Genomic DNA, 26,397 nt, shown 5'->3' on the forward strand with positions numbered 1-26,397 from the left:
TCATGGGATTTGTTTTAGGAGCAAAAGAGAACAAAGATGGGGCAGAAAACAAGGAGGCGGAGTCACGTGACCAAAGGGGAGCGGAAAGTAGTGACCATTTGTCCGAGCGGTCGGTTCACTGAGCTCACTATATAGTGATGGAGGGGTCAGAGGTCAGGGGTCAGGATGAATGCTCAGACAGTAACAGCGTAGTGCTGCCGGTGGCCTTTAGGGGAGCTAGACCTGGAAGTTACAGGTCTTACACTGTGATGCTTTAAGAAACTAAAATAATAAAAAATGATAAAAGGTCAGATGGAAAATGTTGACATAATGGAAGAGTTTTAAACTTTTTTCCTGCTTCAAAGTATTTAATAAAATTCTCTGAAACTCACAATCCTATACAATAAATGTTATCCTGGTTGTTGATCCGCTCAGAATTATTCTAACTTTATCTGCTTATCTGTTTCCTCTGATATAAAGAAGCTGCAAAGAAAACAATAAAAACTAAAAGCTGAAGCAGATCTAATTAACGTCATACAGAAGACAAACCGATGCAGTGTTATTTTTAACAGCCATCTTAGATTTAGTCTTCGTTTTTGTCCTGAAGACGAAAACTATTATTAATATTTATGATATGTGATAGTTTTAGTCGGTTTTAGCCGACTATAACTTAAAAGGTTTTAGTGGGCGTGTTTTGGTGGCGCAGTGGTTAGCGCACGCGACCCATGTACGGACGCCATAGTCCTCGATGCGGCCGACTCGGGTTTGAATCCAACCTGTGGTCCTTTGTGGCACTAAAAATGTTTGAGGCCTGCTGACGGTAGATTTCTCACTCTGTAAAATAAATTAAGTTAGTTTGGAAGCTTCAGCTGAACCGCTGGAAACAGTCAGTCAGAAGTTCTCCATCCCTCAAAGCTCTGTTTGTTATGAGTACCGTAATTTCCGGACTATAAGCCGCGACTTTTTCCCCATTTTTCAACCCTGTGGCTTATATAACAATGCGGCTTATCTATGGACTTTTACAGCTAACGGCCACTAGCGTAATACCTAAATCTATGGATTTTACCATCCAGGTAGCCGCGCGCGGGGGAATGCGGAGGTCCTCCGGAAGCAGACTTCTACCGCGAGAAAGACGGACATTAAACATAAAAAACCTGCGGCTTACAATCATATATAATCATACAATTTAGCTTCTGCGGCTTATATTCTGAATATTACGGTAATAAATCAGACACTTCTGTCATAACTGCTCCCAGGAAAATCAGTCGAGGGGACCTTGTTCAAGACGCCATCTGTTATTGGAAAAAAAGTCTTATAATAATAACTTAATGGTAGATGTTAGAAAGGCTCCCAGTAAAACCAGTGACTCTGATTTTTGCTTCAAAACTGATTTATTAAAAATTTACAAAGAAACTAGAAAACATGTGCTGAGGTTTGACCTGCAGGCATCACGGTGAACAAACACACACCCTCTCTCTCACACTAACACCAATCAGCACGTTGGATTAAATAAACAGTCTGTGGGAGGCGGGAGCTGAGCGCATCGAAATCAAACATTCATCAGAGTCTGAGTACGGCGTTCGGCCAATCAGAGCGCAGCGGCGGACCATGTAAGTAAAAACCAAAGTAACCTGAGGAGTCTCCATGTTTCACCATAAAACGATGAGGAAATAAAAGAGCTTCTGTTGAGAGAACAACGAGCCGGAAGCTGATTGGTCCTCATCCAGGCTCCGCCCACATTGTCCTCCAGACGTCTGCTGAAGGATCATAACGCCGTCTCAGCGTCCACAAACCTCTGTTCGTCCTCCACGCTGATCTGGACGCTGGGGAGCTTCTCCTGACTGGAGGAAGAAAGAAACCCGTTTAGAACCAGTTTCCAGAATCCAATTCAGAACCGGGTCAAGAACCGGGTTCAGAACCGGGTCCAGAACTGAGTCAAGAACCGGGTTCAGAACCGGGTCAAGAACCGGGTTCAGAACCGGGTCCAGAACTGAGTCAAGAACCGGGTTCAGAATCGGGTCCAGAACCAGGTTCAGAACCCGGTTCAGAACCGGGTCCAGAACCGAGTCAAGAACCGGGTTCAGAATCAGGTCCAGAACTGGGTCATGAACCGGGTCAAGAACCAGGTTCAGAACCGGGTCAAGAACCAGGTTCAGAACCGGGTCAAGAACCAGGTTCAGAACCGGGTCCAGAACCGGGTCAAGAACCAGATTCAGAACCGGGTCCAGGGTTCAGAACCAGGTCCAGAACCGGGTCAAGAACTGGGTTCAGAACCAGGTCCAGAACTGGGTCAAGAACCGGGTCAAGAACCAGGTTCAGAACCGGGTCCAGGGTTCAGAACCAGGTCCAGAACTGGGTCAAGAACTGGGTTCAGAACCGGGTCAAGAACCAGGTCCAGCGTTCAGAACCAGGTCCAGAACCGGGTCAAGAGCCGGGTTCAGAACCAGGTCAAGGGTTCAGAACCAGGTCCAAAACTGGGTCAAGAACTGGGTTCAGAACCGGGTCAAGAACCGGGTTCAGAACCAGTTTCCAGAACCGGGTTCAGAACCAGGTCCAGGGTCCAGAACCAGGTCCAAAACTGGGTCAAGAACCGGGTTCTGAAAACTGGTTCTGAACCCGGTTCTTGACCCGGTTCTGAACCCAGTTCTTGACCCGGTTCTTGACCCAGTTCTGGACCAAAACCGGGTCAAGAACCGGGTTCAGAACCAGGTGAAGAACCGGGTCATGGCTTCCTTAACTATCCGGGTTTGTTCATTTCACATCAGTGACCGTTTTGATTTTACTGCTTTTAGAACTTTTTATATTTTATGGGTCAGACGATCGTTCTGGTCCAGAACCTCCAATCTGAGCCCATATCCACCAGGAAGGACGGGTTCCACCATCCCTGCTGTCAGACGTTCCTAGAAAGGTTCCTGTTCCTTTTCCAAACCGGATCTGAAGGTGTTCAGGCGTCACTAATGATGTTCTCCTTGTATCTGTGCTCGTCCTGTTGGATCTTAGTGCTGCATTTGATCCAGTTGATCAGAATATTCTTTTAGAAAGACTTGAATATTTTGTTGGAATTAAAGGAACAGTTCTAGACTGGTTTAAATCTGATCTATCTGATCGAATTCAGTTTGTTCATGTCAATGATAAATCTTCCTCATGCTCAAAGGTTACCTGTGGAGTACCACAGGGATCAGTGCTAGGACCAATTCTCTTTACTTTATACATGCTCCCAATTGGTAGAATTATTAGACAGCATGGGATTAATTTCCACTGTTATGCTGATGATACCCAGCTATATCTGTCTATAATCCAGATGAAGCTAACCCATTACATAGATTACAGGCATGTCTGAAGACAGAAAAACCTGGATGACTCTTAACTTTCTGCTTCTGAATGCAGATAAAACAGAAGTTATAGTCTTTGGACCTTTTCAGTCAGAGTCAGTTCAGTATGGAAACAGCGTCCTGGTGAGGAATCTTTACATCTCTGCGTTCTCAGGTCCTTCTCTACATAATGTAGCTCAGATTAATCCACATTCATCAAATTTTCCCCCATTACTGTTTTTTCTGCACGTTCATAATCTGGCAGGTTGACTTTTCACCAACCTGACAATAGGGCTGCAACTAACGATTATTTTGCATATCAATTAATCTGTGGATTATTTTTTTGATTAATTGATTAAAAACCTGACAGCATAATTTTCCCTAAAGGAGATTTTTTCCAAACTTAAACCAGGTGAAACTGAAAGTTTTCCACTAGAGAAGTTCTGGATAGAAATTACATTACAATTACTATTTGATACAATTACTGCTGTCAGCTAAAGGCTCATTATAGAGCCGTATTCCAGTTAACAATCGATTATTGATTAGTTGATGATTATTCAATCGTCGATTAATCCCATTAACTGTTTCAGCCCCACTACCTTCCCATCCCGTCCAACTCCATCTTCCTCCTTCGGTTTAAAACCTTCAATAAAAAAGTTTCAATGGAACCGAAATAAAATCAATTGGGTCCATTTTTTTCTTTTCATTTTCCAAGGGAAGGAAATCAGCAACAGAAAACGATCCTTTAGAACCAAGAAAATCTTAAAAACAGAACTTTTTCTCTAATTTCCTCCTGAAAACGTCCGAATCGTTGCTCATCCTTCAGCCTGAAATGCAGCAACTTTTGGGTTCCAACTGCAAGTGGCTCAGAGCTACAAAGGAACCAATCAGAGCGAGGCACAGGCGATGACATCAGCAGTTGCTAGGTTACCTTTTGCAGCGTTTCAGTCCTTTGCCTCCTTCAGAGTTTTTGGAGACGGATTTCCAGATTCCACTTTTGGCCATTTCATCCGAGATGTTGACCTCAGACGGGTCGGAGCTGCGGGACAAACGGAAACAGAACCGATTACCCAGAGGTTTAGTCTAGAGTATGCACAGATATACGGCGTATATCTACTTCAATCAGCATTGCATATATCCACTTATAAATCCCACATGATTCGCACTATTAAGCAGAATCTCCAATCCAAATTTCCCATTTTTTCCAGAGACAGTGAAGCCATCACATGCGCTACTCTGCTTCTAATTGGCCAGTACTCACTGGCTTAACTGGTTACATTGGTGAACTGGAGGCATGACGACCAGTGAGCTAATCGGAGGCAGAGAGGGGCGTTTCATGCTGAGGTTTGTGGTTGAAAAATTTAATTTCTCTTATTTCATATATTAATTTATCCTATTTATTCACTATAAAAGTTTTCACTCAGCCTGTTTCACCTGCAAGGCCGCACGATTCTCCTGTGTGAGGCTGTTTTTAGACAAGACGTAGCTTCTTCCATAACAAACCAGATTTTTTTCTCATGTTAATTCATAACATGTTACCGTTTAACCAAAGTTTCTGTAATTTGCTTCGACTCGGACCGTTTCCATTATTGTAAGTAAAGGGAACACACTCTGCTCAGGCAGAACAGGGCTGATTACTGTGCAATAAGGGCCGAATGATGATCTCTTTGCAAAGATATATGAAAATAGAGTGCCAACTGAGTGAAATCCATCGATCTCTGTTTATTTAAATTGGGTGAATAGTTGAATACTTTTTCCCCACTACAGGTTAATATTGCTCATATATCAAATAACATTTCTAAATTAACTTTAAATGATTTTTCTTTAGGATTAGCAAAGAATCGGTAATACTTCATTTCCTAATTAAAACATCCTAATGAATTAAGATTATCCAGCGGTTCAGTTAATCTCTGCTGTCAGTGAAGAGGGAGGTACGGCAGGCCGTTTTGACATTAGCTTGACTGAATATGTAATCCAGATGTCTGAAATTCAATTTTAGATGTCCTGAATGTTTATTTGAAATAGCAAGAATGTTACTTTAGATATTTTAGATTCTGAAATGTTCATTTTGACTAGGAAGAAATGCATTTGAGATATCTGGATTACCTTTTCAGTCAAGCTATTAAATGTCAAAAGGTCCACTTATAATATGTAAGGATTTCAAAGGCATTTCAAAGTGTATTTTTTATAATTATGATACATTTAATTTATACTGCACTTTCCATCAAAAGATCTACGAGTAAAAAAAGAGAAAAGCAGGAAAACCTAATTTTCCTCTAAAGGGAATCAAAAGCTTTGCTAAAAAGAAATGTTTTAAGGTCTTTTACGTTGAGTAAAAACCTTGAACTCAGTCCTGGAGGAGATGGGAAGCCAGTGTAATGAATGGAGAAGGGGGGGGGGGGGGATCCTAACTACAGAGTTTGGAATATACTGAAGCCTCTGCAGATTTTTTCTAGGGATCATAATTATACCAATGACTACTAATTGATTAGTACAGTTATATTTTTGGCATCTTGAAATAAAATTTTTGCTGGCAATAATGTAATTTAGGATAAATATATGTACAGTTCTGACTGGTAGGAACTTAGTTTTGACCAGAGATGGCAAAAGTACTCACTTTCCGTACTTGAGTAAGTACAGATACTTGTGTAAAAGTGGAATACTCTGGTAAAAGTGGAAGTACTGATTAAACTTCTTTACTCAAGTAAAAGTAACAAAGTACAGGCTTGTAAATTTACTTAAAGTATAAAAGTAAAAGTAGAAACCACTTTTTTCATGCCTACATTTTAAATGGATGTCTGCCAATAGGACTAGATCTCCGTTGTGTTCATTTTCAATCATCTCGTCGTCCATGCTACTATGCTAACGCCACCGCCACCAAGCTGCAATGATTTGCCGCCAATGAATACCGCCGAATCTGTCGATTCATCTTGTAGTGGTGCGTCAAATGCAACGTAGATTCCCATCCAATTAGATTGAATTTGGTATTGATGACGTGAAAAATAATAACGGTAACTCCATTGAAATGATTCAAAACTAAAGTAACGAGCCAATTTTTTAAAATGTAAGGAGTAGAAAGTACAGATATTTGTGTAAAAATGTAAGGAGTAGAAGTAAAAAGTCGCCATAAAAATAAGTAGTAAAGTAAAGTAAAAATATCAGAAAAATCTACTTGAGTACAGTAACGAAGTATTTTTACTTCGTTACTTCCCATCTCTGGTTTTGACCAAGAAGAATCTTATTTTAGAGGTCGACAAACGGAACAATGGAGAGGACAGCGCTTCTAATAAATGTCAAAACGGCCTGCCATAGCAGGGCTCGATGTTAACCATCGCACGATCTCCCGGGGCAAGTCATTTTTATTGTTGGGAGAGGACAAATTTCATTGCATTTGCCCGCCGGGCGAATTATTTATCACTCAAAATTACTTTAAAAATCACAGACATTCGCTGAAAACGACCCACAAGCGTTGCCGGCGCCATTTTTGTTGTTTTGTACACATTCTCGCCTGATTTGAAAAAGCCGGGTGATTTTCCGCCAGATGGCATGATTTTTGCCCACCTAGCGGTAATTTTGATGTTACCAAAACAACAAACAAGCTAGAAAGCGCCATTATATGGCAGTCTGTCATATGCAGGTCAAACATTAAAAAATGTTCATTACATTTTTTTCTCTTAGACATTGGAGAGGTGCATTTAAATGTTATAGAGCCAAACATGTTAGATTGGTGACCTGTTATTATTATTGCCTTGTTGCTGCATTTATTCTGTCAGGGAAAACTGATCCTGAGTCCGTTAAAGTCAGGGAATTCTGAAATGATGTCAGACTGTGGAAACCCTGAATAAAATAACTATAATGATTCTCTAGAAAAGTCACATTATATTAATAGTATTATCTTTTATAAACGTACCGTGACTCTAAAATAAAAGTTATTCATTTATGACATTGACTTCTGTCTTGTTATTTATCTTAAGTTTTTAACCTGTCAAGTTTTTTTTAGATTTTTAACATTACAATTTATATTTTTCCAAGCACACAACAGTTTAAAGCAAAGTTTAGTTTGAAAAGAATGAGCAGGAATGATTGAAAAGCATGTTAACACGGTAATGTAGGCTGGAGTTCATTATCTGACGCATGCAGATACACACCAGGAACCTGGAAACTTAAAAAATACTGAATTACAAAAAACATTTAAAAAACAAACATGTTTCATTGAGATTTATATAAAAATGAATATTAGGAACTATATTTATTAAACATTATACTGGGCAAGTAAAAATTGTTTCTGGGCAAATGAAATGTGAAAGTCACTTGCCCCACCTTTGGATGACGGCATCAACTACACTAGGTGGGCGTGGCCATTTCGATTGTTGGATCTCCTAAATGATGTTAATAACATGTCAGCGCTCTACAGTACCGGGTTAGGAGAATAAATCACTAATGATGTTTTTTTTAATTGCATATTGTTATGTTAAATATTGTTTTATTGAATAATTTCAATTATGAATTTCAATCATCATATGATAAACATGCTGCCCCACCTTCCAGAGACAAACCAATCGTGGATAGAGGAGTGCTAATGATCGTATTTTAAATAAGATCAATCTTATTTTTAAAGAATCCTATAAAATCATTACTGCTAAGATCAGGTGGAATGGACGGTTCAACAGAGCTATGGCTCTGGGTGAGTTTGGCAACCGGATTAAAAAGAAATCTAGGATTATTCTAATTCTCCTCCATTACGACATGGGAGCTGGCTCGGAGCTCGTCTGCCTGGCTGTGTGTTTCCTGGACGGGGCCGCCTGTGGAGCTGGTTGACAGTTGCCTTTTGTATCTATGCTTCTTTTTCTATGTCTGCTTCTGTCTCCTTGAACCCCAGTGGGCCTCAGCAGATGGCCGCTCACACTGAGCCTGGTTCTGCTGGAGGTTTCTTCCTGTTCAAAGGGAGTTTTTCCTCTCCACTGTCGCTACAAGCATGCTTAGTGTGAGGGATTGCTGAAGAGTCAATGAGTCGATGCAATCTGCTGGTTTTCCTTAGATAGAAAACTTTGAATCAATCTGACTGGATGATCTGGTGAACTGGAAAGTGCGTCGGGATGACATGATGTGAATTGGAGCTATAGAAATAAACTGAATAGAATAGAATTCCTCCCTGAGATCAAATAGCAGAAATGAGATGAAATTAATTAAATACGATAAAGGAATTTCTGGGTAAACTACATAGAGCAGTCTGACATGTCACGCTCTTTTAATGCAGCCCATAAAGCCGCTTCTCACGGGGCCAACGCTCCACTGGGTTGAGCTCAGCAGGTTCTGATCCGACTCACCGTCCCTTCAGGGATTTAATGGGGAACTTCCGGATGCTCTGTGGCTCGTAGGGCGCCTCGTCCTCCGTCTCCTCCATCATCAACTGAGCGTCCTGCAGAGAAGCGACCAGAACGGGTCAAAACCTTTAAACGCTCCCGGCCTCATGCGTCTCCCTCCCCTCCTCACCGCCTCCTTCTTCTTCTTATCGTCGTCCTTCTTCTTCTTGCTCTCTGGGATCAGGTCGTCCAGCCAGCTCAGCTCCCTCTTAGTGAAGCAGAAGTCCAGAAGCTTCCGGATGAAGACCAGCGCCAGAACCTGCGGGGAGCGGCGACGGAGGTGAGCGTCAGTGCCCGGGGTGGTGAAACATGCAGGCCGAAGGGCTCACCATCATGGGGAAGACGACGGCGGCGCGCGACGCCTTGATGACCCACAGGATGATGAGGCAGGAGAGCTGGACGGCGGTGAAGACGTGGACCTTCCACAGCGGCACGTAGCGCAGGTAGATGAGGTCGGGCTGGTGCTTCCCCGGCATGCCGAACAGCTTGATACGGTCGAACAGCTGCGAGGCAGAGAGCAGACGGTTTAGACTGAGCTGGTAGCAGAGACCTCCTGAGGAAGAGCGACATCAAGCTGCTCTGGAGGAACGGTTCGAAGGTGAAACATCAGAAACAGGAGCTTCCTGTTTGGGTCTGAGCAGCCGCAGCTGGTGAGCAGAGACACAACCTGCACGCCATGATCTCTGCTTCTGCTGAGCCGTCAGCATATCAACAATAAAAACTATAAAACGGATAAACTCTACAGGTTGGTAAAAGCCAGGAGAATGTTTTATGTACGAGGAAGCTCTGATCATTATTAGCTAAACTAACGATTATTTTGCAGATCGGTCATTCTATTGATCATTTTTTTGATTCATTGATCAATAATGGGATAGACTAATGTTCCTTTAAAGTCGTAGGGAAGCGGCCGTTCCAATCGTTGCATTTCCTAATTCTCCAGAGTGGTGCCCGACTTTACACGAGTGAATAAAGTGAATGTGATTGGTTGATTATCAAGGGGGTGGGATTGTTGTGGAGGAAGGTTCGAAAGCAAGTTCAATTGTAGCCGGTTTGTGGGAAGCATCTTGCTAACCAGTTAGCATCTTAGTGCTAGCAGGTTCCCAATGGGAAACTAGCTGTCTATTAGTGGCTAACTGACGTTTTATAATTCTATCTGTTTAACAAAAAAATAAATAAAAAAATTCCTCATTCAGCTGGGAACAGCGCTGAGCGCAGCCGTTATGTCACGTGACCAAATGAATTTTCCAGAATTTTCTCCAGATAAAAATTGAGTGTAAGGAATTCAATGTCTAAAAAAATTCAGTGTTTAAAATTCGGTGTTAAAAAAAATTCAGTGTTTAAAATTCGGTGTTAAAAAAAATTCAGTGTTTAAAATTCGGTGTTAAAAAAAAATTCAGTGTTTAAAATTCGGTGTTAAAAAAAATTCAGTGTTTAAAATTCGGTGTTAAAAAAATTTTGTGTTTAAAATTCGGTGTTAAAAAAATTCAGTGTTTAAAATTCGGTGTTAAAAAAAATGTTGTGTTTAAAATTCGATGTTAAAAAAAATTCAGTGTTTAAAATTCGGTGTTAAAAAAAATTAGTGTTTAAAATTCGGTGTTAAAAAAATTCAGTGTTTAAAATTCAGTGTTAAAAAAATTCAGTGTTTAAAATTCGGTGTTAAAAAAAATTTAGTGTTTAAAATTCGATGTTAAAAAAAATTTAGTGTTTAAAATTCGATGTTAAAAAAAATTCAGTGTTTAAAATTCGGTGTTAAAAAAATTCCGCGTTTAAAATTCGGTGTTAAAAAAATTCAGTGTTTAAAATTCGGTGTTAAAAAAATTCAGTGTTTAAAATTCAGTGTTAAAAAAATTCAGTGTTTAAAATTCAGTGTTAAAAAAAATTTTGTGTTTAAAATTCGATGTTAAAAAAAATTCAGTGTTTAAAATTTGGTGTTAAAAAAATTCAGCGTTTAAAATTCGGTGTTAAAAAAATTTTGTGTTTAAAATTCGGTGTTAAAAAAATTTTGTGTTTAAAATTCAGTGTTAAAAAAAACTCAGTGTTTAAAATTCGGTGTTAAAAAAATTCAGTGTTCAGAGGCTCTGGAATAACTTGCCTTGGCATGTTAGATCCGCAGGCTCCTTTGAGGTTTTTAAATCCTCTTTAAGGCCCCGTCCACACGAAGTCAAACCCTGGCCTAAACGCACAAATTTTTCACCAAACCAGCCTCTCATCCATACGAAGCCGGCGTTTCGGGGGTCTGTAAACGATCTTTTTTTTATTAAGCCTTCAGAGTGGGAAGATTTTGAAACGCCGTTTTCGCGTTTCCATCTTTACGCTCTAACAGCTTTTTTTTTCTTACACGCATGCGTCATAGCGTCGCCTCTAAACACGCATGGGCGACACAGTATCACAACAACAATGGCGCCGTACTGTGTTGAATGGTTGCTGCTCATGCTACTCACCCTGCTGTCGGGCTTACAACAGAATCTTCTTCTTCTGGAATATCTCCAGGAAGAACAGAGCAATATCGACCACATAGTTCAGCACCTGAATTTGACTGAACCACCAAAATGGACCCGCAGGGCAACCATGTATAAATATTAGTGCGCATGCCCAACATTTCGTTGCCAGTTTTTGCCTATTTTTGCTTTGGCACCACAGCGCCACTTACAGGCCTGGCATACATTTTGCAGCGTTTTCATGCATTCGTGTGGACGATCACATTTATTTCACGTCTCCGTCTTTACGACAAACGTTCTGGAAAATATCAGCGTTTCGTGTTCGTTTTGACTTCGTGTGGACGGGGCCTAAAATCACATTTCTTCTCCCTCTTTTAATCATGTCTAAGTGGACATTTAGCAAAATTTTATTTTAAATTTATTTTATTCTAAAATGTATTTTAATTGAAACATTTATCTTATTCTATTTTTATGTGTTGATGTATTTCAGCCTTAGCTTTTATCTTATGTTCCTTAACTGTGATTCCTTTACAGCATTTTGGTCAACCCCGATTGTTTTAAATGTGCTTTATAAATAAAGTTTGAGTTGAGTTGAGCTATTCCTGACATTTTGAATTGAAAAAGTTTCCTGGATGGAAGAGAAACAACTTTAAAGTTGGAAACAAAGTCTCAGTTTTGATATTTTTTCTCAGTTCAAAATTCTTTTTCAGTAAAAAAAAGATTTTTTTTAAACAAACTTTCTGGCCCTAATTTAGCTCCATACAAACCAGGAGTTATTAAAAGGGGAGAATTCTCCCAGACGAGCTGAGAACCTCCTGCAGACGTCAGGTGGACGTACCTGGATGCCTTTGAGCGAGGACGCTCCCATATAGAGGAAGACTCCGTACAGAACCGGCATCGGGATGAACTGCAGAAAAGAGCCAAAGCTTGAGTTTTCCCCAGAGGATCGCTGAGGTGTCAAAGTTCGCCCGACGCTTCACCTTCAGCGCAGACGTCATGAAGACGGAGCAGCCCATCAGGACGAAGATCATGAAGCCCGTGACGCGCTGCTCCCTGATCCCCAGGAACTTGGGCTGCTCGCCCGGCGCGGCGCAGCCAGACTCCACCTTCAGACTGTTGACGTGGGAGATGGAGAGAACGGTGGCCGCCACGAACCAGGGCAGGCCCATGATGGAGCACACGCCCAGCATGACGGCCACCACCAGCAGGTCCAGGTGGTACCCGCAGCCTTTCTGCAGGCAGAACACAGACGGGGACGGAAATTAAACCCGAGCGCTGAGCGTCTGCTCGCCGTTCGCCGCCCGCACTCACCTTCAGCTTGTTCTCCTTCCTGTTGATGATGATGGCGGTGATCTGCTGGTCCATGAAGATCAGGATGGTGCAGAGCAGAGCCGGGATGGCGGCAGCCAGCAGGGTCCACCAGGGGTTCGTTCCCAGCGGAGATATCAGCCAACCGCGATTGATGGAGGTGGGCTGCAGGACGAGGAACGCTGTTAGATCCAGATTCAAAGTTAAGGAACCAAAGCTGGAGAAAACACTGAGGGACTGTGGGCGGGGTCACCTGGAAGCGGTCTGGAACATGCAGCTTGGGAGAAGGAACGCCCACCAGATAGTCCAGCAGCACCATAATCATGATGGTCAGGAAGACGGCGAAGTCACTGATGGTCGCCCTGACCTGCAGACGCAACAGGAGGAACAAAATTAAACTGAAGCTGAAGCACCGAATGTTTCTCTGTAGCAGAAAAACCGGCAAAACATTTCCAGAAGATCAGAGGAACGTTTCCCAAAGATCAGAAGAACGTTTCCGGAAGATCAGAGGAACGCTTCCAGAAGATCAGAGGAATGTTTCCCAAGGATCAGAGGAACGTTTCCCAAAGATCAGAGGAACGTTTCCCGAAGATCAGAGGAACGTTTCCCAAAGATCAGAGGAACGTTTCCCAAAGATCAGAGGAACGTTTCCCAAAGATCAGAGGAACGTTTCCCAAAGATCAGAGGAACGTTTCCCAAAGATCAGAGGAACGTTTCCCAAAGATCAGAGGAACGTTTCCAGAAGATCAGAGGAACGTTTCCAGAAGATCAGAGGAACGTTTCCCAAAGATCAGAGGAACGTTTCCCAAAGATCGGAGGAACGCTTCCAGAAGATCAGAGGAACGTTTCCCAAAGATCAGAGGAACGTTTCCCGAAGATCAGAGGAACGTTTCCCAAGGATCAGAGGAACGATTCCCAAAGATCAGAGGAACGATTCCTAAAGATCAGAGGAACGTTTCCCAAAGATCAGAGGAACATTTCCAGAAGATCAGAGGAACGTTTCCCAAAGATCAGAAGAACGTTTCCGGAAGATCAGAGGAACGCTTCCAGAAGATCAGAGGAATGTTTCCCAAGGATCAGAGGAACGTTTCCCAAAGATCAGAGGAACGTTTCCCGAAGATCAGAGGAACGTTTCCCAAAGATCAGAGGAACGTTTCCCAAAGATCAGAGGAACGTTTCCCAAAGATCAGAGGAACGTTTCCAGAAGATCAGAGGAACGTTTCCAGAAGATCAGAGGAACGTTTCCCAAAGATCAGAGGAACGTTTCCCAAGGATCAGAGGAACGATTCCCAAAGATCAGAGGAACGATTCCTAAAGATCAGAGGAACGTTTCCCAAAGATCAGAGGAACGTTTCCCGAAGATCAGAGGAACGTTTCCCAAAGATCAGAGGAACGTTTCCCAAAGATCAGAGGAACGTTTCCCAAAGATCAGAGGAACGTTTCCCGAAGATCAGAGGAACGTTTCCCAAGGATCAGAGGAACGATTCCCAAAGATCAGAGGAACGATTCCTAAAGATCAGAGGAACGTTTCCCAAAGATCAGAGGAACGTTTCCCGAAGATCAGAGGAACGTTTCCCAAAGATCAGAGGAACGTTTCCCAAAGATCAGAGGAACGTTTCCCAAAGATCAGAGGAACGTTTCCAGAAGATCAGAGGAACGTTTCCAGAAGATCAGAGGAACGTTTCCCAAAGATCAGAGGAACGTTTCCCAAAGATCGGAGGAACGCTTCCAGAAGATCAGAGGAATGTTTCCCAAAGATCAGAGGAACGTTTCCAGAAGATCAGAGGAACGTTTCCAGAAGATCAGAGGAATGTTTCCCGAAGATCAGAGGAACGTTTCCCAAGGATCAATGGAACGTTTCCCGAAGATCAGAGGAACGTTTCCCGAAGATCAGAGGAACGTTTCCCGAAGATCAGAGGAACGTTTCCCAAGGATCAATGGAACGTTTCCCGAAGATCAGAGGAACGTTTCCCGAAGATCAGAGGAACGTTTCCCGAAGATCAGAGGAACGTTTCCAGAAGATCAGAGGAACGTTTCCCGAAGATCAGAGGAACGTTTCCCGAAGATCAGAGGAACGTTTCCCGAAGATCAGAGGAACGTTTCATGTAATTTTGTATCAAACGGCTCTCCGTATTTCTTCACAACCTATGATGTGGATCAATGAATCTGCGAGAAGCAGAAAAATGAAGCTCGGTCGGCGCTGCGGCGCTCAGAGGGAGCAGAATCAGAACATCTAAGGTTCTGCAGCCGGACTGACCTTGGTGGGGAAATATCTTTTGGTCTTCAACTGTTTGAGGAAGGAGGAGAGGAAGAAAGTGGTGAAGAAGAGGATGACGGACCAGAAGAGGACGTCAGGAACGTAAGGCCCGTTGCTGCTGCATGCCGACCCCATAAACTGTCCCTTCCAGTTCCTGCATTCCTGCAGAGACGGAGAGAAAGGAGTTACTGCAGTACCTCTGACCTCCACTAGATGCTGCTGCTGCTCCACTAACTGGAGTCAGAACGGAGGTTCTGCTGCTGTCTGACCCGGTGATGCTGGTTCTGGACCAGAGCAGATAAACCGGTTTGTGAGACAGACCTTCACACTCAGCTGCTCCCACTCGATGGTGTCCAACGTCAGGTTCATGCTGCTCCAGAACCTTTGGACCTCAGCAGACGCGTTGGAAGGAGGAGAACAACGACACCTGAACCAGAAGAGAACCAGAAGGTAAGAACCCACCAAACCTCTGACAGACAGCCTGGGGACTAAGAAGGTTCCAGAAACTGGATCTCCTGGGCTGGATCAGGGGTTCTGGAGTCGGTCTGAGACGTGCGGATCGGCCTGCTTACGTGTAGAAGGTGAGATTGTCCAGCTGGTTGTGCATGTTAATGGGGAACTGCTCCCCCAGGTGGACCAGCTTGGCCAGCGCCTCGTAGATGAAGATGATGCAGATGAGGGCGGCGAACGCCTCCTCTGTGAAGCGGGTGATGTAGCAGACCAGGGCGCTGGCGTCAGTGGCGACCAGCAGGATGCAGAGGAAGGCCGTCCACAACCCGATGCTGGTCCTCAGGGACAGGTAGCACAGCTGGAACTCACTGCGGATGAAGGGGGACGGTGAGACTGACAGGAAGAGACGACTGGATCCTGGTTCCCATCAGAGGGACTGATGGGAACCAGGATTAAAAGCAAATTTTGGGAGAAACGTAGAGAAACATTCTGAATGCTAGGCTTAAAACTTTCCTTTTTGATAAAGCTTCTAGTTAGAGTGGCTCAGGTTATCCTGATCTATCTCTATAGTTCTGCTGCTATAGGCTTAGACTGCTGGAGGACATAGGGACCCCTTTTTCATCATTCTGCTTCATTCTATCTCTATTCTCCCACTCTGCAGAATCTGTTAGTTCAATCTCTAACGTTCTGCTCTCTCTGCTTTTTCTCATAGTAGCTTCATCTGGTCTGTTCCTGTTTGGCTGTGACTCCATCCTGGAGAGAAATATCAGCTGTGCTGCTGCCATCAACACCTTTGTTTCTAGATGTTGGAGCTTGGCCTGTTTTCCAGTGTAGTCCTGTTTCTCTGACTGTGACTAACTGGATGTGCTCTCTTCATCCTCTGACATGGGAGCTGGCTCGGAGCTCGTCTGCCTGGCTGTGTGTTTCCTGGACGGGGCCGCCTGTGGAGCTGGTTGACAGTTGCCTTTTGTATCTATGCTTCTTTTTCTATGTCTGCTTCTGTCTCCTTGAACCCCAGTGGGCCTCAGCAGATGGCCGCTCACACTGAGCCTGGTTCTGCTGGAGGTTTCTTCCTGTTCAAAGGGAGTTTTTCCTCTCCACTGTCGCTACAAGCATGCTTAGTGTGAGGGATTGCTGAAGAGTCAATGAGTCGATGCAATCAGCTGGTTTTCCTTAGATAGAAAACTTTGAATCAATCTGACTGGATGATCTGGTGAACTGGAAAGTGACCTGAGATGACATGATGTGAATTGGAGCTATAGAAATAAACTGAATAGAAGTATGGAGAGAAATTTGTTCCAAAAACATTTAATCGAAAAAGGACAGTAGAAAACCTTCTAGGTTTAGAGATTAATTTATAATGTGAATCATACGTTCAGCTAGGGCGATCAGGTGGCTCTGTGGTTAGCGCACATGACCCACGTATGGAGGCCTTAGTCCTCGACGAGGCAGACCCGGGTTTGAATCTAACCTCTGGTCTTCTCCCGCATGTCTCTCCCCCCTCTCTCCTACCCCCTTTCTTGTCAGCCTTCTGTCCAAAAAACAAGCTATAATTTCCATAAAGCCCCCCCTCCCTCTTGAAAAAGCTTTCTGGATTGGAAGCGAAACGTTTTCAAACTTGGAAACAGAGTCCAGAGGATATTTTTTAAACCTTTTTGGACAGAGTTTTATTAATTGCGTTATTTTCCAACCTCTACACTCCTGCATTGGACTGAAGGAGAACCAAGAAAAGAGCCTTCAGAAACAGAAGATCTATAAAAACTATACAAACTGTGAAAAATAAAATCCCAAGAAATATTGGTTAAACTTTTCCAAACAGATAATAAATAACCCCCAATACCTTTTTTTTTTATTTTAATTCCTGCAATATATTTTTTAAATTTCCTCCTGTAAATATTTCCTTTACTTTCGATAATTCAGGAACAAATTTCTCTCCATACTGAAGCAGCAGAACTAAACAGATTGGTTCCCTCCTGAGCCAGCAGGGGGCAGCATCGCACCACCTGATTTGGATTGGTCTGCTGCTCCGTCTCCCAGTGTTCCCAGTAGAACCCCACATCCATACTGTCCCTTTGCCTCTCACGCTCAGCAAACCGTCTCATAAACTGGGTTTAGGGAGGACAGAACTGGTCCCAGTGAAGAGGAAGCCACAGGGTTCTGGGATGAGGGAGAACGAGCAGAGATCAGTCCCTGACGCCCCCTGGAAGCAACAGGATTCCCCGTCTGTGGATCTAGATTAAATCAGACATGCTGAGATGGAGACGGATCCGATTCCCAGCAGAACCGCTGAGGTTCTGTTTGTCTTCATCAACCAACAGCATCTAATTCATCGATCCGTTTAAATCGGATCAAATTCTTCAGATGTTTTAAACAAATCTCCGTTTATAGGGGATGAAGTTTGGGTCGAGCAGCGCCGACCCGCCTCAGAGGCCTCCTGGTCGCCCATCATCTTCATCTCTCAAACATCAGTGCGTCACCAGAACCGAGTCGGGCTGACAGACCAGGACGTTATGCAAGCGGTACCAAATCAAAATCTCATTTTAATCCTCAAACAAAAAGAAACGATATAAGATCATTAGACAAACAGAGTTTAATCCTTAAAGTCCAGATAAGTTCTGACCCCGTTGGCTCAAACTCAGGGCTGTTTTTGGGGTCAGAACTCCAGAGACAGATGGTGTTCTGGAAGAACCGAGTCTCCGGGGTTCCATGCAGCCGGGTCAGAACCAGAACCTGAGCTGCTCACACCCTCTAACCACAGAGAGACGCTGGTTTCAGGGTTCCGCTCAGAAAACAGGTCGAAGCTTAGATTTGGACTCACGAGCAGAATGTGAAGAGGATCTTCTCGAACACCAGAACCGGGCCGGTGCTCCCGAGGATGGTGAGAGGCTGACCGGAGAACAGGGAGTAGGCCACACCTGTCATGGAAGCCCCGAGCAGAGACTCGATGGCGCTCTGCGAGAGACGGAGACAAAAGAGGACACCTGAGCCCGTCCTTTAGGTCCAGTTAGATTAAGAACACAGAACATCTTCCAACATGGTGTCACCAGAACCAGAACCAACTACGGGAGTAAGAAACTAAGCACACAACTAATCTACCACCTGTACAACCTCTTCCTTGCAATCTCTAGTAACAGTCTGGACTTGGACTAGACCCTAGATCTTCTCTGTTGTAGGTCAGCCGCTGAGGTTGGGATGGTAGTTCTGTTCATGACCCAGTTTGAAAAAGGTTCACCTGAAAGAACCCAGATCCAAACCCAGACTATCACTCTTCCAACACCATGCCTGACAGCCGGCTGTTTCCTGGTTCTGTTTAACATCTCTGACTAGAGGACATTGTCCCAGAAGTCTGATAAAAACAGCTTTATAATTAAAAGCTGCGTTCATAATAAACAGGTCAAGACAGCGTCCGTGCTACAACTTGGACATTTATATCTGTTGAGGTCAAATGCCCTGGAAGCGGGACTCTCTAGACGCCCTGGAAGCGGGACGCTCTAGACGCCCTGGAAGCGGGACGCTCTAGACGCCCTGGAAGCGGGACGCTCTAGACGCCCTGGAAGCGGGACGCTCTAGACGCCCTGGAAGCGGGACTCTCTAAACGCCCTGGAAGCGGGACTCTCTAAACGCCCTGGAAGCGGGACTCTCTAAACGCCCTGGAAGCGGGACGCTCTAAACGCCCTGGAAGCGGGACGCTCTAAACGCCCTGGAAGCGGGACGCTCTAGACGCCCTGGAAGCGGGACGCTCTAGACGCCCTGGAAGCGGGACTCTCTAGACGCCCTGGAAGCGGGACTCTCTAGACGCCCTGGAAGCGGGACGCTCTAAACGCCCTGGAAGCGGGACGCTCTAGACGCCCTGGAAGCGGGACTCTCTAGACGCCCTGGAAGCGGGACGCTCTAGACGCCCTGGAAGCGGGACGCTCTAGACGCCCTGGAAGCGGGACGCTCTAGACGCCCTGGAAGCGGGACGCTCTAGACGCCCTGGAAGCGGGACGCTCTAGACGCCCTGGAAGCGGGACGCTCTAGACGCCCTGGAAGCGGGACGCTCTAGACGCCCTGGAAGCGGGACGCTCTAGACGCCCTGGAAGCGGGACGCTCTAGACGCCCTGGAAGCGGGACGCTCTAGACGCCCTGGAAGCGGGACGCTCTAGACGCCCTGGAAGCGGGACGCTCTAAACGCCCTGGAAGCGGGACGCTCTAAACGCCCTGGAAGCGGGAAGCTCTAAACGCCCTGGAAGCGGGACGCTCTAAACGCCCTGGAAGCGGGACGCTCTAAACGCCCTGGAAGCGGGACTCTCTAGACGCCCTGGAAGCGGGACGCTCTAGACGCCCTGGAAGCGGGACGCTCTAGACGCCCTGGAAGCGGGACGCTCTAGACGCCCTGGAAGCGGGACGCTCTAAACGCCCTGGAAGCGGGACGCTCTAAACGCCCTGGAAGCGGGACGCTCTAGACGCCCTGGAAGCGGGACGCTCTAGACGCCCTGGAAGCGGGACGCTCTAGACGCCCTGGAAGCGGGACTCTCTAGACGCCCTGGAAGCGGGACTCTCTAGACGCCCTGGAAGCGGGACGCTCTAAACGCCATGGAAGCGGGACGCTCTAGACGCCCTGGAAGCGGGACGCTCTAGACGCCCTGGAAGCGGGACGCTCTAGACGCCCTGGAAGCGGGACGCTCTAGACGCCCTGGAAGCGGGACGCTCTAAACGCCTTGGAAGCGGGACGCTCTAAACGCCCTGGAAGCGGGACGCACTAAACGCCCTGGAAGCGGGACGCTCTAAACGCCCTGGAAGCGGGACGCTCTAAACGCCCTGGAAGCGGGACGCTCTAGACGCCCTGGAAGCGGGACGCTCTAGACGCCCTGGAAGCGGGACGCTCTAGACGCCCTGGAAGCGGGACGCTCTAGACGCCCTGGAAGCGGGACGCTCTAGACGCCCTGGAAGCGGGACGCTCTAAACGCCATGGAAGCGGGACGTTCTAGACGCCCTGGAAGCGGGACGCTCTAGACGCCCTGGAAGCGGGACGCTCTAGACGCCCTGGAAGCGGGACGCTCTAAACGCCCTGGAAGCGGGACGCTCTAAACGCCCTGGAAGCGGGACGCTCTAAACGCCTTGGAAGCGGGACGCTCTAAACGCCCTGGAAGCGGGACGCTCTAGACGCCCTGGAAGCGGGACGCTCTAGACGCCCTGGAAGCGGGACGCTCTAAACGCCCTGGAAGCGGGACGCTCTAAACGCCCTGGAAGCGGGACGCTCTAAACGCCTTGGAAGCGGGACGCTCTAAACGCCCTGGAAGCGGGACGCTCTAGACGCCCTGGAAGCGGGACGCTCTAAACGCCCTGGAAGCGGGACGCTCTAAACGCCTTGGAAGCAGGACGCTCTAAACGCCTTGGAAGCAGGACGCTCTAAACGCCCTGGAAGCGGGACGCTCTAGACGCCCTGGAAGCGGGACGCTCTAGACGCCCTGGAAGCGGGACGCTCTAGACGCCCTGGAAGCGGGACGCTCTAGACGCCCTGGAAGCGGGACGCTCTAGACGCCCTGGAAGCGGGACGCTCTAGACGCCCTGGAAGCGGGACGCTCTAAACGCCCTGGAAGCGGGAAGCTCTAAACGCCCTGGAAGCGGGACGCTCTAAACGCCCTGGAAGCGGGACGCTCTAAACGCCCTGGAAGCGGGACTCTCTAGACGCCCTGGAAGCGGGACGCTCTAGACGCCCTGGAAGCGGGACGCTCTAGACGCCCTGGAAGCGGGACGCTCTAGACGCCCTGGAAGCGGGACGCTCTAGACGCCCTGGAAGCGGGACGCTCTAAACGCCCTGGAAGCGGGACGCTCTACGCTCTAGACGCCCTGGAAGCGGGACGCTCTACGCTCTAGACGCCCTGGAAGCGGGACGCTCTAGACGCCCTGGAAGCGGGACGCTCTACGCTCTAGACGCCCTGGAAGCGGGACGCTCTAGACGCCCTGGAAGCGGGACGCTCTAGACGCCCTGGAAGCGGGACGCTCTAGACGCCCTGGAAGCGGGACGCTCTAAACGCCCTGGAAGCGGGACGCTCTAAACGCCCTGGAAGCGGGAAGCTCTAAACGCCCTGGAAGCGGGACGCTCTAGACGCCCTGGAAGCGGGACGCTCTACGCTCTAGACGCCCTGGAAGCGGGACGCTCTACGCTCTAGACGCCCTGGAAGCGGGACGCTCTAGACGCCCTGGAAGCGGGACGCTCTAGACGCCCTGGAAGCGGGACGCTCTAGACGCCCTGGAAGCGGGACGCTCTAAACGCCCTGGAAGCGGGACGCTCTAAACGCCCTGGAAGCGGGAAGCTCTAAACGCCCTGGAAGCGGGACGCTCTAAACGCCCTGGAAGCGGGACGCTCTAGACGCCCTGGAAGCGGGACTCTCTATACGCCCTGGAAGCGGGACGCTCTAGACGCCCTGGAAGCGGGACGCTCTAGACGCCCTGGAAGCGGGACGCTCTAGACGCCCTGGAAGCGGGACTCTCTAGACGCCCTGGAAGCGGGACGCTCTAGACGCCCTGGAAGCGGGACGCTCTAGACGCCCTGGAAGCGGGACGCTCTAGACGCCCTGGAAGCGGGACGCTCTAAACGCCCTGGAAGCGGGACGCTCTAAACGCCCTGGAAGCGGGACGCTCTAGACGCCCTGGAAGCGGGACGCTCTAGACGCCCTGGAAGCGGGACGCTCTAGACGCCCTGGAAGCGGGACTCTCTATACGCCCTGGAAGCGGGACTCTCTAGACGCCCTGGAAGCGGGACGCTCTAAACGCCATGGAAGCGGGACGCTCTAGACGCCCTGGAAGCGGGACGCTCTAGACGCCCTGGAAGCGGGACGCTCTAAACGCCCTGGAAGCGGGACGCTCTAAACGCCTTGGAAGCAGGACGCTCTAAACGCCCTGGAAGCGGGACGCTCTAAACGCCCTGGAAGCGGGACGCTCTAAACGCCCTGGAAGCGGGACGCTCTAGACGCCCTGGAAGCGGGACGCTCTAGACGCCCTGGAAGCGGGACGCTCTAGACGCCCTGGAAGCGGGACGCTCTAGACGCCCTGGAAGCGGGACGCTCTAGACGCCCTGGAAGCGGGACGCTCTAGACGCCCTGGAAGCGGGACGCTCTAAACGCCATGGAAGCGGGACGCTCTAGACGCCCTGGAAGCGGGACGCTCTAGACGCCCTGGAAGCGGGACGCTCTAGACGCCCTGGAAGCGGGACGCTCTAAACGCCCTGGAAGCGGGACGCTCTAAACGCCTTGGAAGCGGGACGCTCTAAACGCCCTGGAAGCGGGACGCTCTAGACGCCCTGGAAGCGGGACGCTCTAGACGCCCTGGAAGCGGGACGCTCTAAACGCCCTGGAAGCGGGACGCTCTAAACGCCCTGGAAGCGGGACGCTCTAAACGCCTTGGAAGCAGGACGCTCTAAACGCCCTGGAAGCGGGACGCTCTAGACGCCCTGGAAGCGGGACGCTCTAAACGCCCTGGAAGCGGGACGCTCTAAACGCCTTGGAAGCAGGACACTCTAAACGCCTTGGAAGCAGGACGCTCTAAACGCCCTGGAAGCGGGACGCTCTAGACGCCCTGGAAGCGGGACGCTCTAAACGCCCTGGAAGCGGGACGCTCTAAACGCCTTGGAAGCAGGACGCTCTAAACGCCCTGGAAGCGGGACGCTCTAAACGCCCTGGAAGCGGGACGCTCTAAACGCCCTGGAAGCAGGACGCTCTAAACGCCCTGGAAGCGGGACGCTCTAAACGCCCTGGAAGCGGGACGCTCTAAACGCCCTGGAAGCGGGACGCTCTAAACGCCTTGGAAGCAGGACGCTCTAAACGCCCTGGAAGCGGGACGCTCTAGACGCCCTGGAAGCGGGACTCTTAAACGCTCTAGAGGCGGAACGCTCCAAACGTTAAGAGCGTCCTGCTTCCAGAACGTTTAGAGCGCCCCCAAAAGGAGATTAATAATCTGACAGAATCTGCTCTTGCTTCGTTTCCGTCACCAAAAGTATCAAAAGGCCTCAGAGTCTGGAGGAAGGACAGTCAGACTGAGTCAGAGAGCAAGAGAACCGGAACCAGCTGGTTCTTACGATGTTCCCTTTGGTGGCCTCTCCCAGCAGCCCTCCAAACGTGACGACGGGTGACATGCAGGCGCAGTACAGGAACAATATGGAGGCCAAACACTTCAGACTCAGCGCGTCTTTGATGTCACTCCAGTAGAACGGCGCTTTTCTGCGGACGTCGTTCATCAAGCCTCCGAAGATCCTGTTGGGGGAACCCAGGGTCACATCAGCACCGCTCGGGGACTACAGCCCACCTGAGCGGAGCACACACTGACCTGCCGGTCCTCTGCAGCTCTGGGCCCGTGTGATGCTCCATCTCCTTCACCGCTTCGGAGAAGTGGGTGGAGCCGTTTGGCAGCGCCGGTATCTTCCTCTTCTCCTGCAGACATACATGGGGTGTCAGAGAACGCACCGTTGAACGGGTTGGCGCCCAGGACGCCTTGGTGGCATTCTCACCTGAGACGGGACGTTCTTGGGCGGCTCGATCCGGATGCTGGGATCCCACTCTCCCGGCGGTAGCACGGTGACCTGGTCTAGGAACTCGTCGATTCCGGACAGCAGGTCGTTCCGGTCCTTTGCCTTGTAGGCCACGTCATGGAAGACCTGCAGCAGGGCAAAAGGGATCTAAACGACGTTCTGCAGAATCAGAACCAAAACCTGATCCACTTCTTTAGCTCACCTCGTCCGTCATCAGCGTGGCAATGGAGCGTCCGATCTCGTGGTACTGCAGGCCTTTACCAAATGGGCCGAGCAGCAGGAACAGAAACCTGACGGAGACAAACAAACCCAAATGGACATCAGAAGTGTTACTGACAAGGCCATTATAGTAGGGAATTTTAATATCCCTACTGGATGCCATCTTGGACTCAAAATGTGCATAGTCCCACTCATTCTCATATTCATACTTTAGACCTTGTTGACATATGTCAAGAAATAACAGTATGTTTAAACCCAGCTGTTCATGCGGTTTATCTCTGATCTGTTTAACATGACCGAGACGTAATGATTGGACTCAAACAAGAAACTGATTCTTTTACTTTTTCATTACGATTTATTTGGAAGAAACAAATCCATCCATGGAAAATTAAAATTAGGGCTGAGATAATTAATCGGATTAATCATGATAAATTGATTATTACAATTATTGTCAATTTAGTAATCGATTAATAGTTAACTGGAGTGTAAAGACTTTTAAAACATGCCTTTAGCTGACAAAGTGACCCATTTACATCAATAATAACACAAAATTGTAAAAAAAAAAAAATATGTAAACATTTTGCAGTTAATATAAAAAATCTTTGCTCTATTCAGAACTCCTCAAGTTCTTTAAGAAAGAGTCCTCTTTAAGGAATCTTTGGCTATCCAATTACTAATTGAATTGAAAAAATAATTAACAGATTAATCAATTTGCAGCTTGGAGCTCCAAATGATCGGAGTTAGATGTGTTTTTTCCTTCTTAAGTATTATATCAGAAGATTTTTTAAGATTTCAGGCCAGACATCTGGAGCGGCATCCAGTATATTTTAATCGACGATATCAATATCAGAATTCTGTTGTATCGATCGAAACTTAAGAATATATCAACATAGAAGTTTGGGTTTTTATTTTTTCGTTGATTAAAAGAGAGGCAGATGGGATAAGAACCCCCTTCCCCCACCTGGTGGGTACGGGGACCTCAGTGAGCCCCGTCAGCAGCACGGCCGGGGAGAGGCGGACAAAGGCGATTATTGGATGTTCCAAGAAGTCCACTTCTCCAACCAGAACGTTGGAGGCTTCCGCTCCAGGAGGGATCTTCTTCATGAAGTTCATGTCCACCTGAAACACAGAAACCGACGCTTTACCCTAGTTTCACTTTGAAAGGCCTCGGAACCAACAGGAGAGCTCGGGTTCTGTTTGGCACGATCAATGACATCAACACCACAGCCGACGGACACAGTTTTAAGGTAACACCATAGCCAGCGACCAGCCAATCACAGAGCACCACTACGACGCGTACAGTTGCACAGGCCTCTGATTGGATGATGGAGACTGACTGACAGCTGACTTACTGCGGGCTTCTGCCGGCGCCCGGCAGCAAACAGACACACCGACAACCCTGCAGAGAGACGAGCCGTCAGCCTCCGCCACACAGGTTCTGATTGGTCCTGCCGCCCCAGCGGACCGTCACTAGCAGGCATACCTCTGCGCTCCCTTGGTTACAGAGGTATACGCCAGCCTCCTGGTGGGACGATCTTAGGGCTTTTTTAAATAAACTAAAACTCTAGACGCCCTGGGACGCTCTAGATGCCCTGGAAGCGGGATGCTCTAGACTCCCTGGGACGCTCTAGATGCCCTGGGACGCTCTAGACTCCCTGGAAGCGAGACGCTCTAGACTCCCTGGAAGCGGGACGCTCTAGACGCCCTGGGATGCTCTAGACGCCCTGGAACGCTCTAGATGCCCTGGAACGCTCTAGACGCCCTGGGACGCTCTAGACTCCTTGGAAGCGAGACGCTCTAGACTCCTTGGAAGCGGGACGCTCTAGACTCCTTGGAAGCGAGACGCTCTAGACTCCTTGGAAGCAAGACGCTCTAGAGGCCCTGGAAGCGGGACGCTCTAAACGCTCTAGAGGCGGAACGCCCTAAACGTTCTGGAAGCGGGGCGCTCTTAACGGTCCGCTTCCAGAACGTTTAGAGCGTCCCCAAAAGGAGATTAATAATCTTACAGAATCTGCTCTTGCTTCGTGTTTACGTCACCAAAAGAATCAAAAGGCCTCAGAGTCTGGAGGAAAGACAGTCAGACTGGGTCAGAGAGCAAGAGAACCGGAACCAGCTGGAATCACTCAGATAGATCAAATTTAAACCAGTCTAGAGCTGTTCCTTTAATTCCTACAAAATATTGAAGTCTTTCTAAATGAATATTATGATCAACTGGATTAAATGCAGCACTGAGATCCAACAGGACGAGCACAGATACAATGAGAAAGTCATTAGTGAGTGCAATGTTCTCTCCAGTTTCCTAGCATGTTGCTTCCTGATTTAGAAAATCAGTTATTACAGTTCATTCTAGTAGTGATTTGACCAGTAATGATCTACATTGAGTGATCTACAAATGGAACAACAGAGTGCTTTTATCAAATTCTAAAACGGCCTACCTAAGTCGACATTATTTAAAACTACGCATCAACTCCAGCAGCTTCTTCTCCTACCCCACCTCCTTCTCCTGTCTTTAAAATGCATTCTCCAATTTTATTTTTCATTTCTGCATTAAGTCTCGAGTTAG

At 47.6% G+C, this 26,397-nt stretch overlaps 1 protein-coding gene across 2 annotated transcripts in view; it reads right to left on the reverse strand.

Moving 5' to 3' along the window:
* Positions 1 to 1,351: 1,351 nt before the first annotated feature.
* The window catches only part of LOC119796139 (sodium-driven chloride bicarbonate exchanger-like), a 63,401-nt gene continuing 38,355 nt past the window's right edge, over positions 1,352 to 26,397 (reverse strand). Inside the window, exons 9-26 of one of the 2 annotated variants that reach the window (XM_038304556.1) lie at positions 24,796 to 24,953; positions 23,818 to 23,905; positions 23,595 to 23,741; positions 23,414 to 23,517; positions 23,166 to 23,340; positions 17,925 to 18,058; positions 15,229 to 15,474; positions 14,978 to 15,083; positions 14,657 to 14,818; positions 12,653 to 12,766; positions 12,403 to 12,564; positions 12,072 to 12,323; positions 11,930 to 11,998; positions 8,983 to 9,156; positions 8,784 to 8,912; positions 8,618 to 8,709; positions 4,222 to 4,329; positions 1,352 to 1,820 (exon numbers count right to left, since the gene is read on the reverse strand). In XM_038304556.1, the coding sequence (XP_038160484.1) occupies positions 1,745 to 1,820; positions 4,222 to 4,329; positions 8,618 to 8,709; positions 8,784 to 8,912; positions 8,983 to 9,156; positions 11,930 to 11,998; positions 12,072 to 12,323; positions 12,403 to 12,564; positions 12,653 to 12,766; positions 14,657 to 14,818; positions 14,978 to 15,083; positions 15,229 to 15,474; positions 17,925 to 18,058; positions 23,166 to 23,340; positions 23,414 to 23,517; positions 23,595 to 23,741; positions 23,818 to 23,905; positions 24,796 to 24,953 (2,496 nt within the window). In that variant the 3' untranslated portion in view covers positions 1,352 to 1,744. The remainder of the gene's footprint in view (positions 1,821 to 4,221; positions 4,330 to 8,617; positions 8,710 to 8,783; positions 8,913 to 8,982; positions 9,157 to 11,929; positions 11,999 to 12,071; positions 12,324 to 12,402; positions 12,565 to 12,652; positions 12,767 to 14,656; positions 14,819 to 14,977; positions 15,084 to 15,228; positions 15,475 to 17,924; positions 18,059 to 23,165; positions 23,341 to 23,413; positions 23,518 to 23,594; positions 23,742 to 23,817; positions 23,906 to 24,795; positions 24,954 to 26,397) is intronic. The other variant, XM_038304557.1, reaches the window with a different exon arrangement.

This window comes from Cyprinodon tularosa, unplaced genomic scaffold (assembly GCF_016077235.1).
Source record: "Cyprinodon tularosa strain WSP-4 unplaced genomic scaffold, ASM1607723v1 ctg538, whole genome shotgun sequence".
Classification (NCBI taxonomy): Eukaryota; Metazoa; Chordata; class Actinopteri; order Cyprinodontiformes; family Cyprinodontidae; genus Cyprinodon; species Cyprinodon tularosa.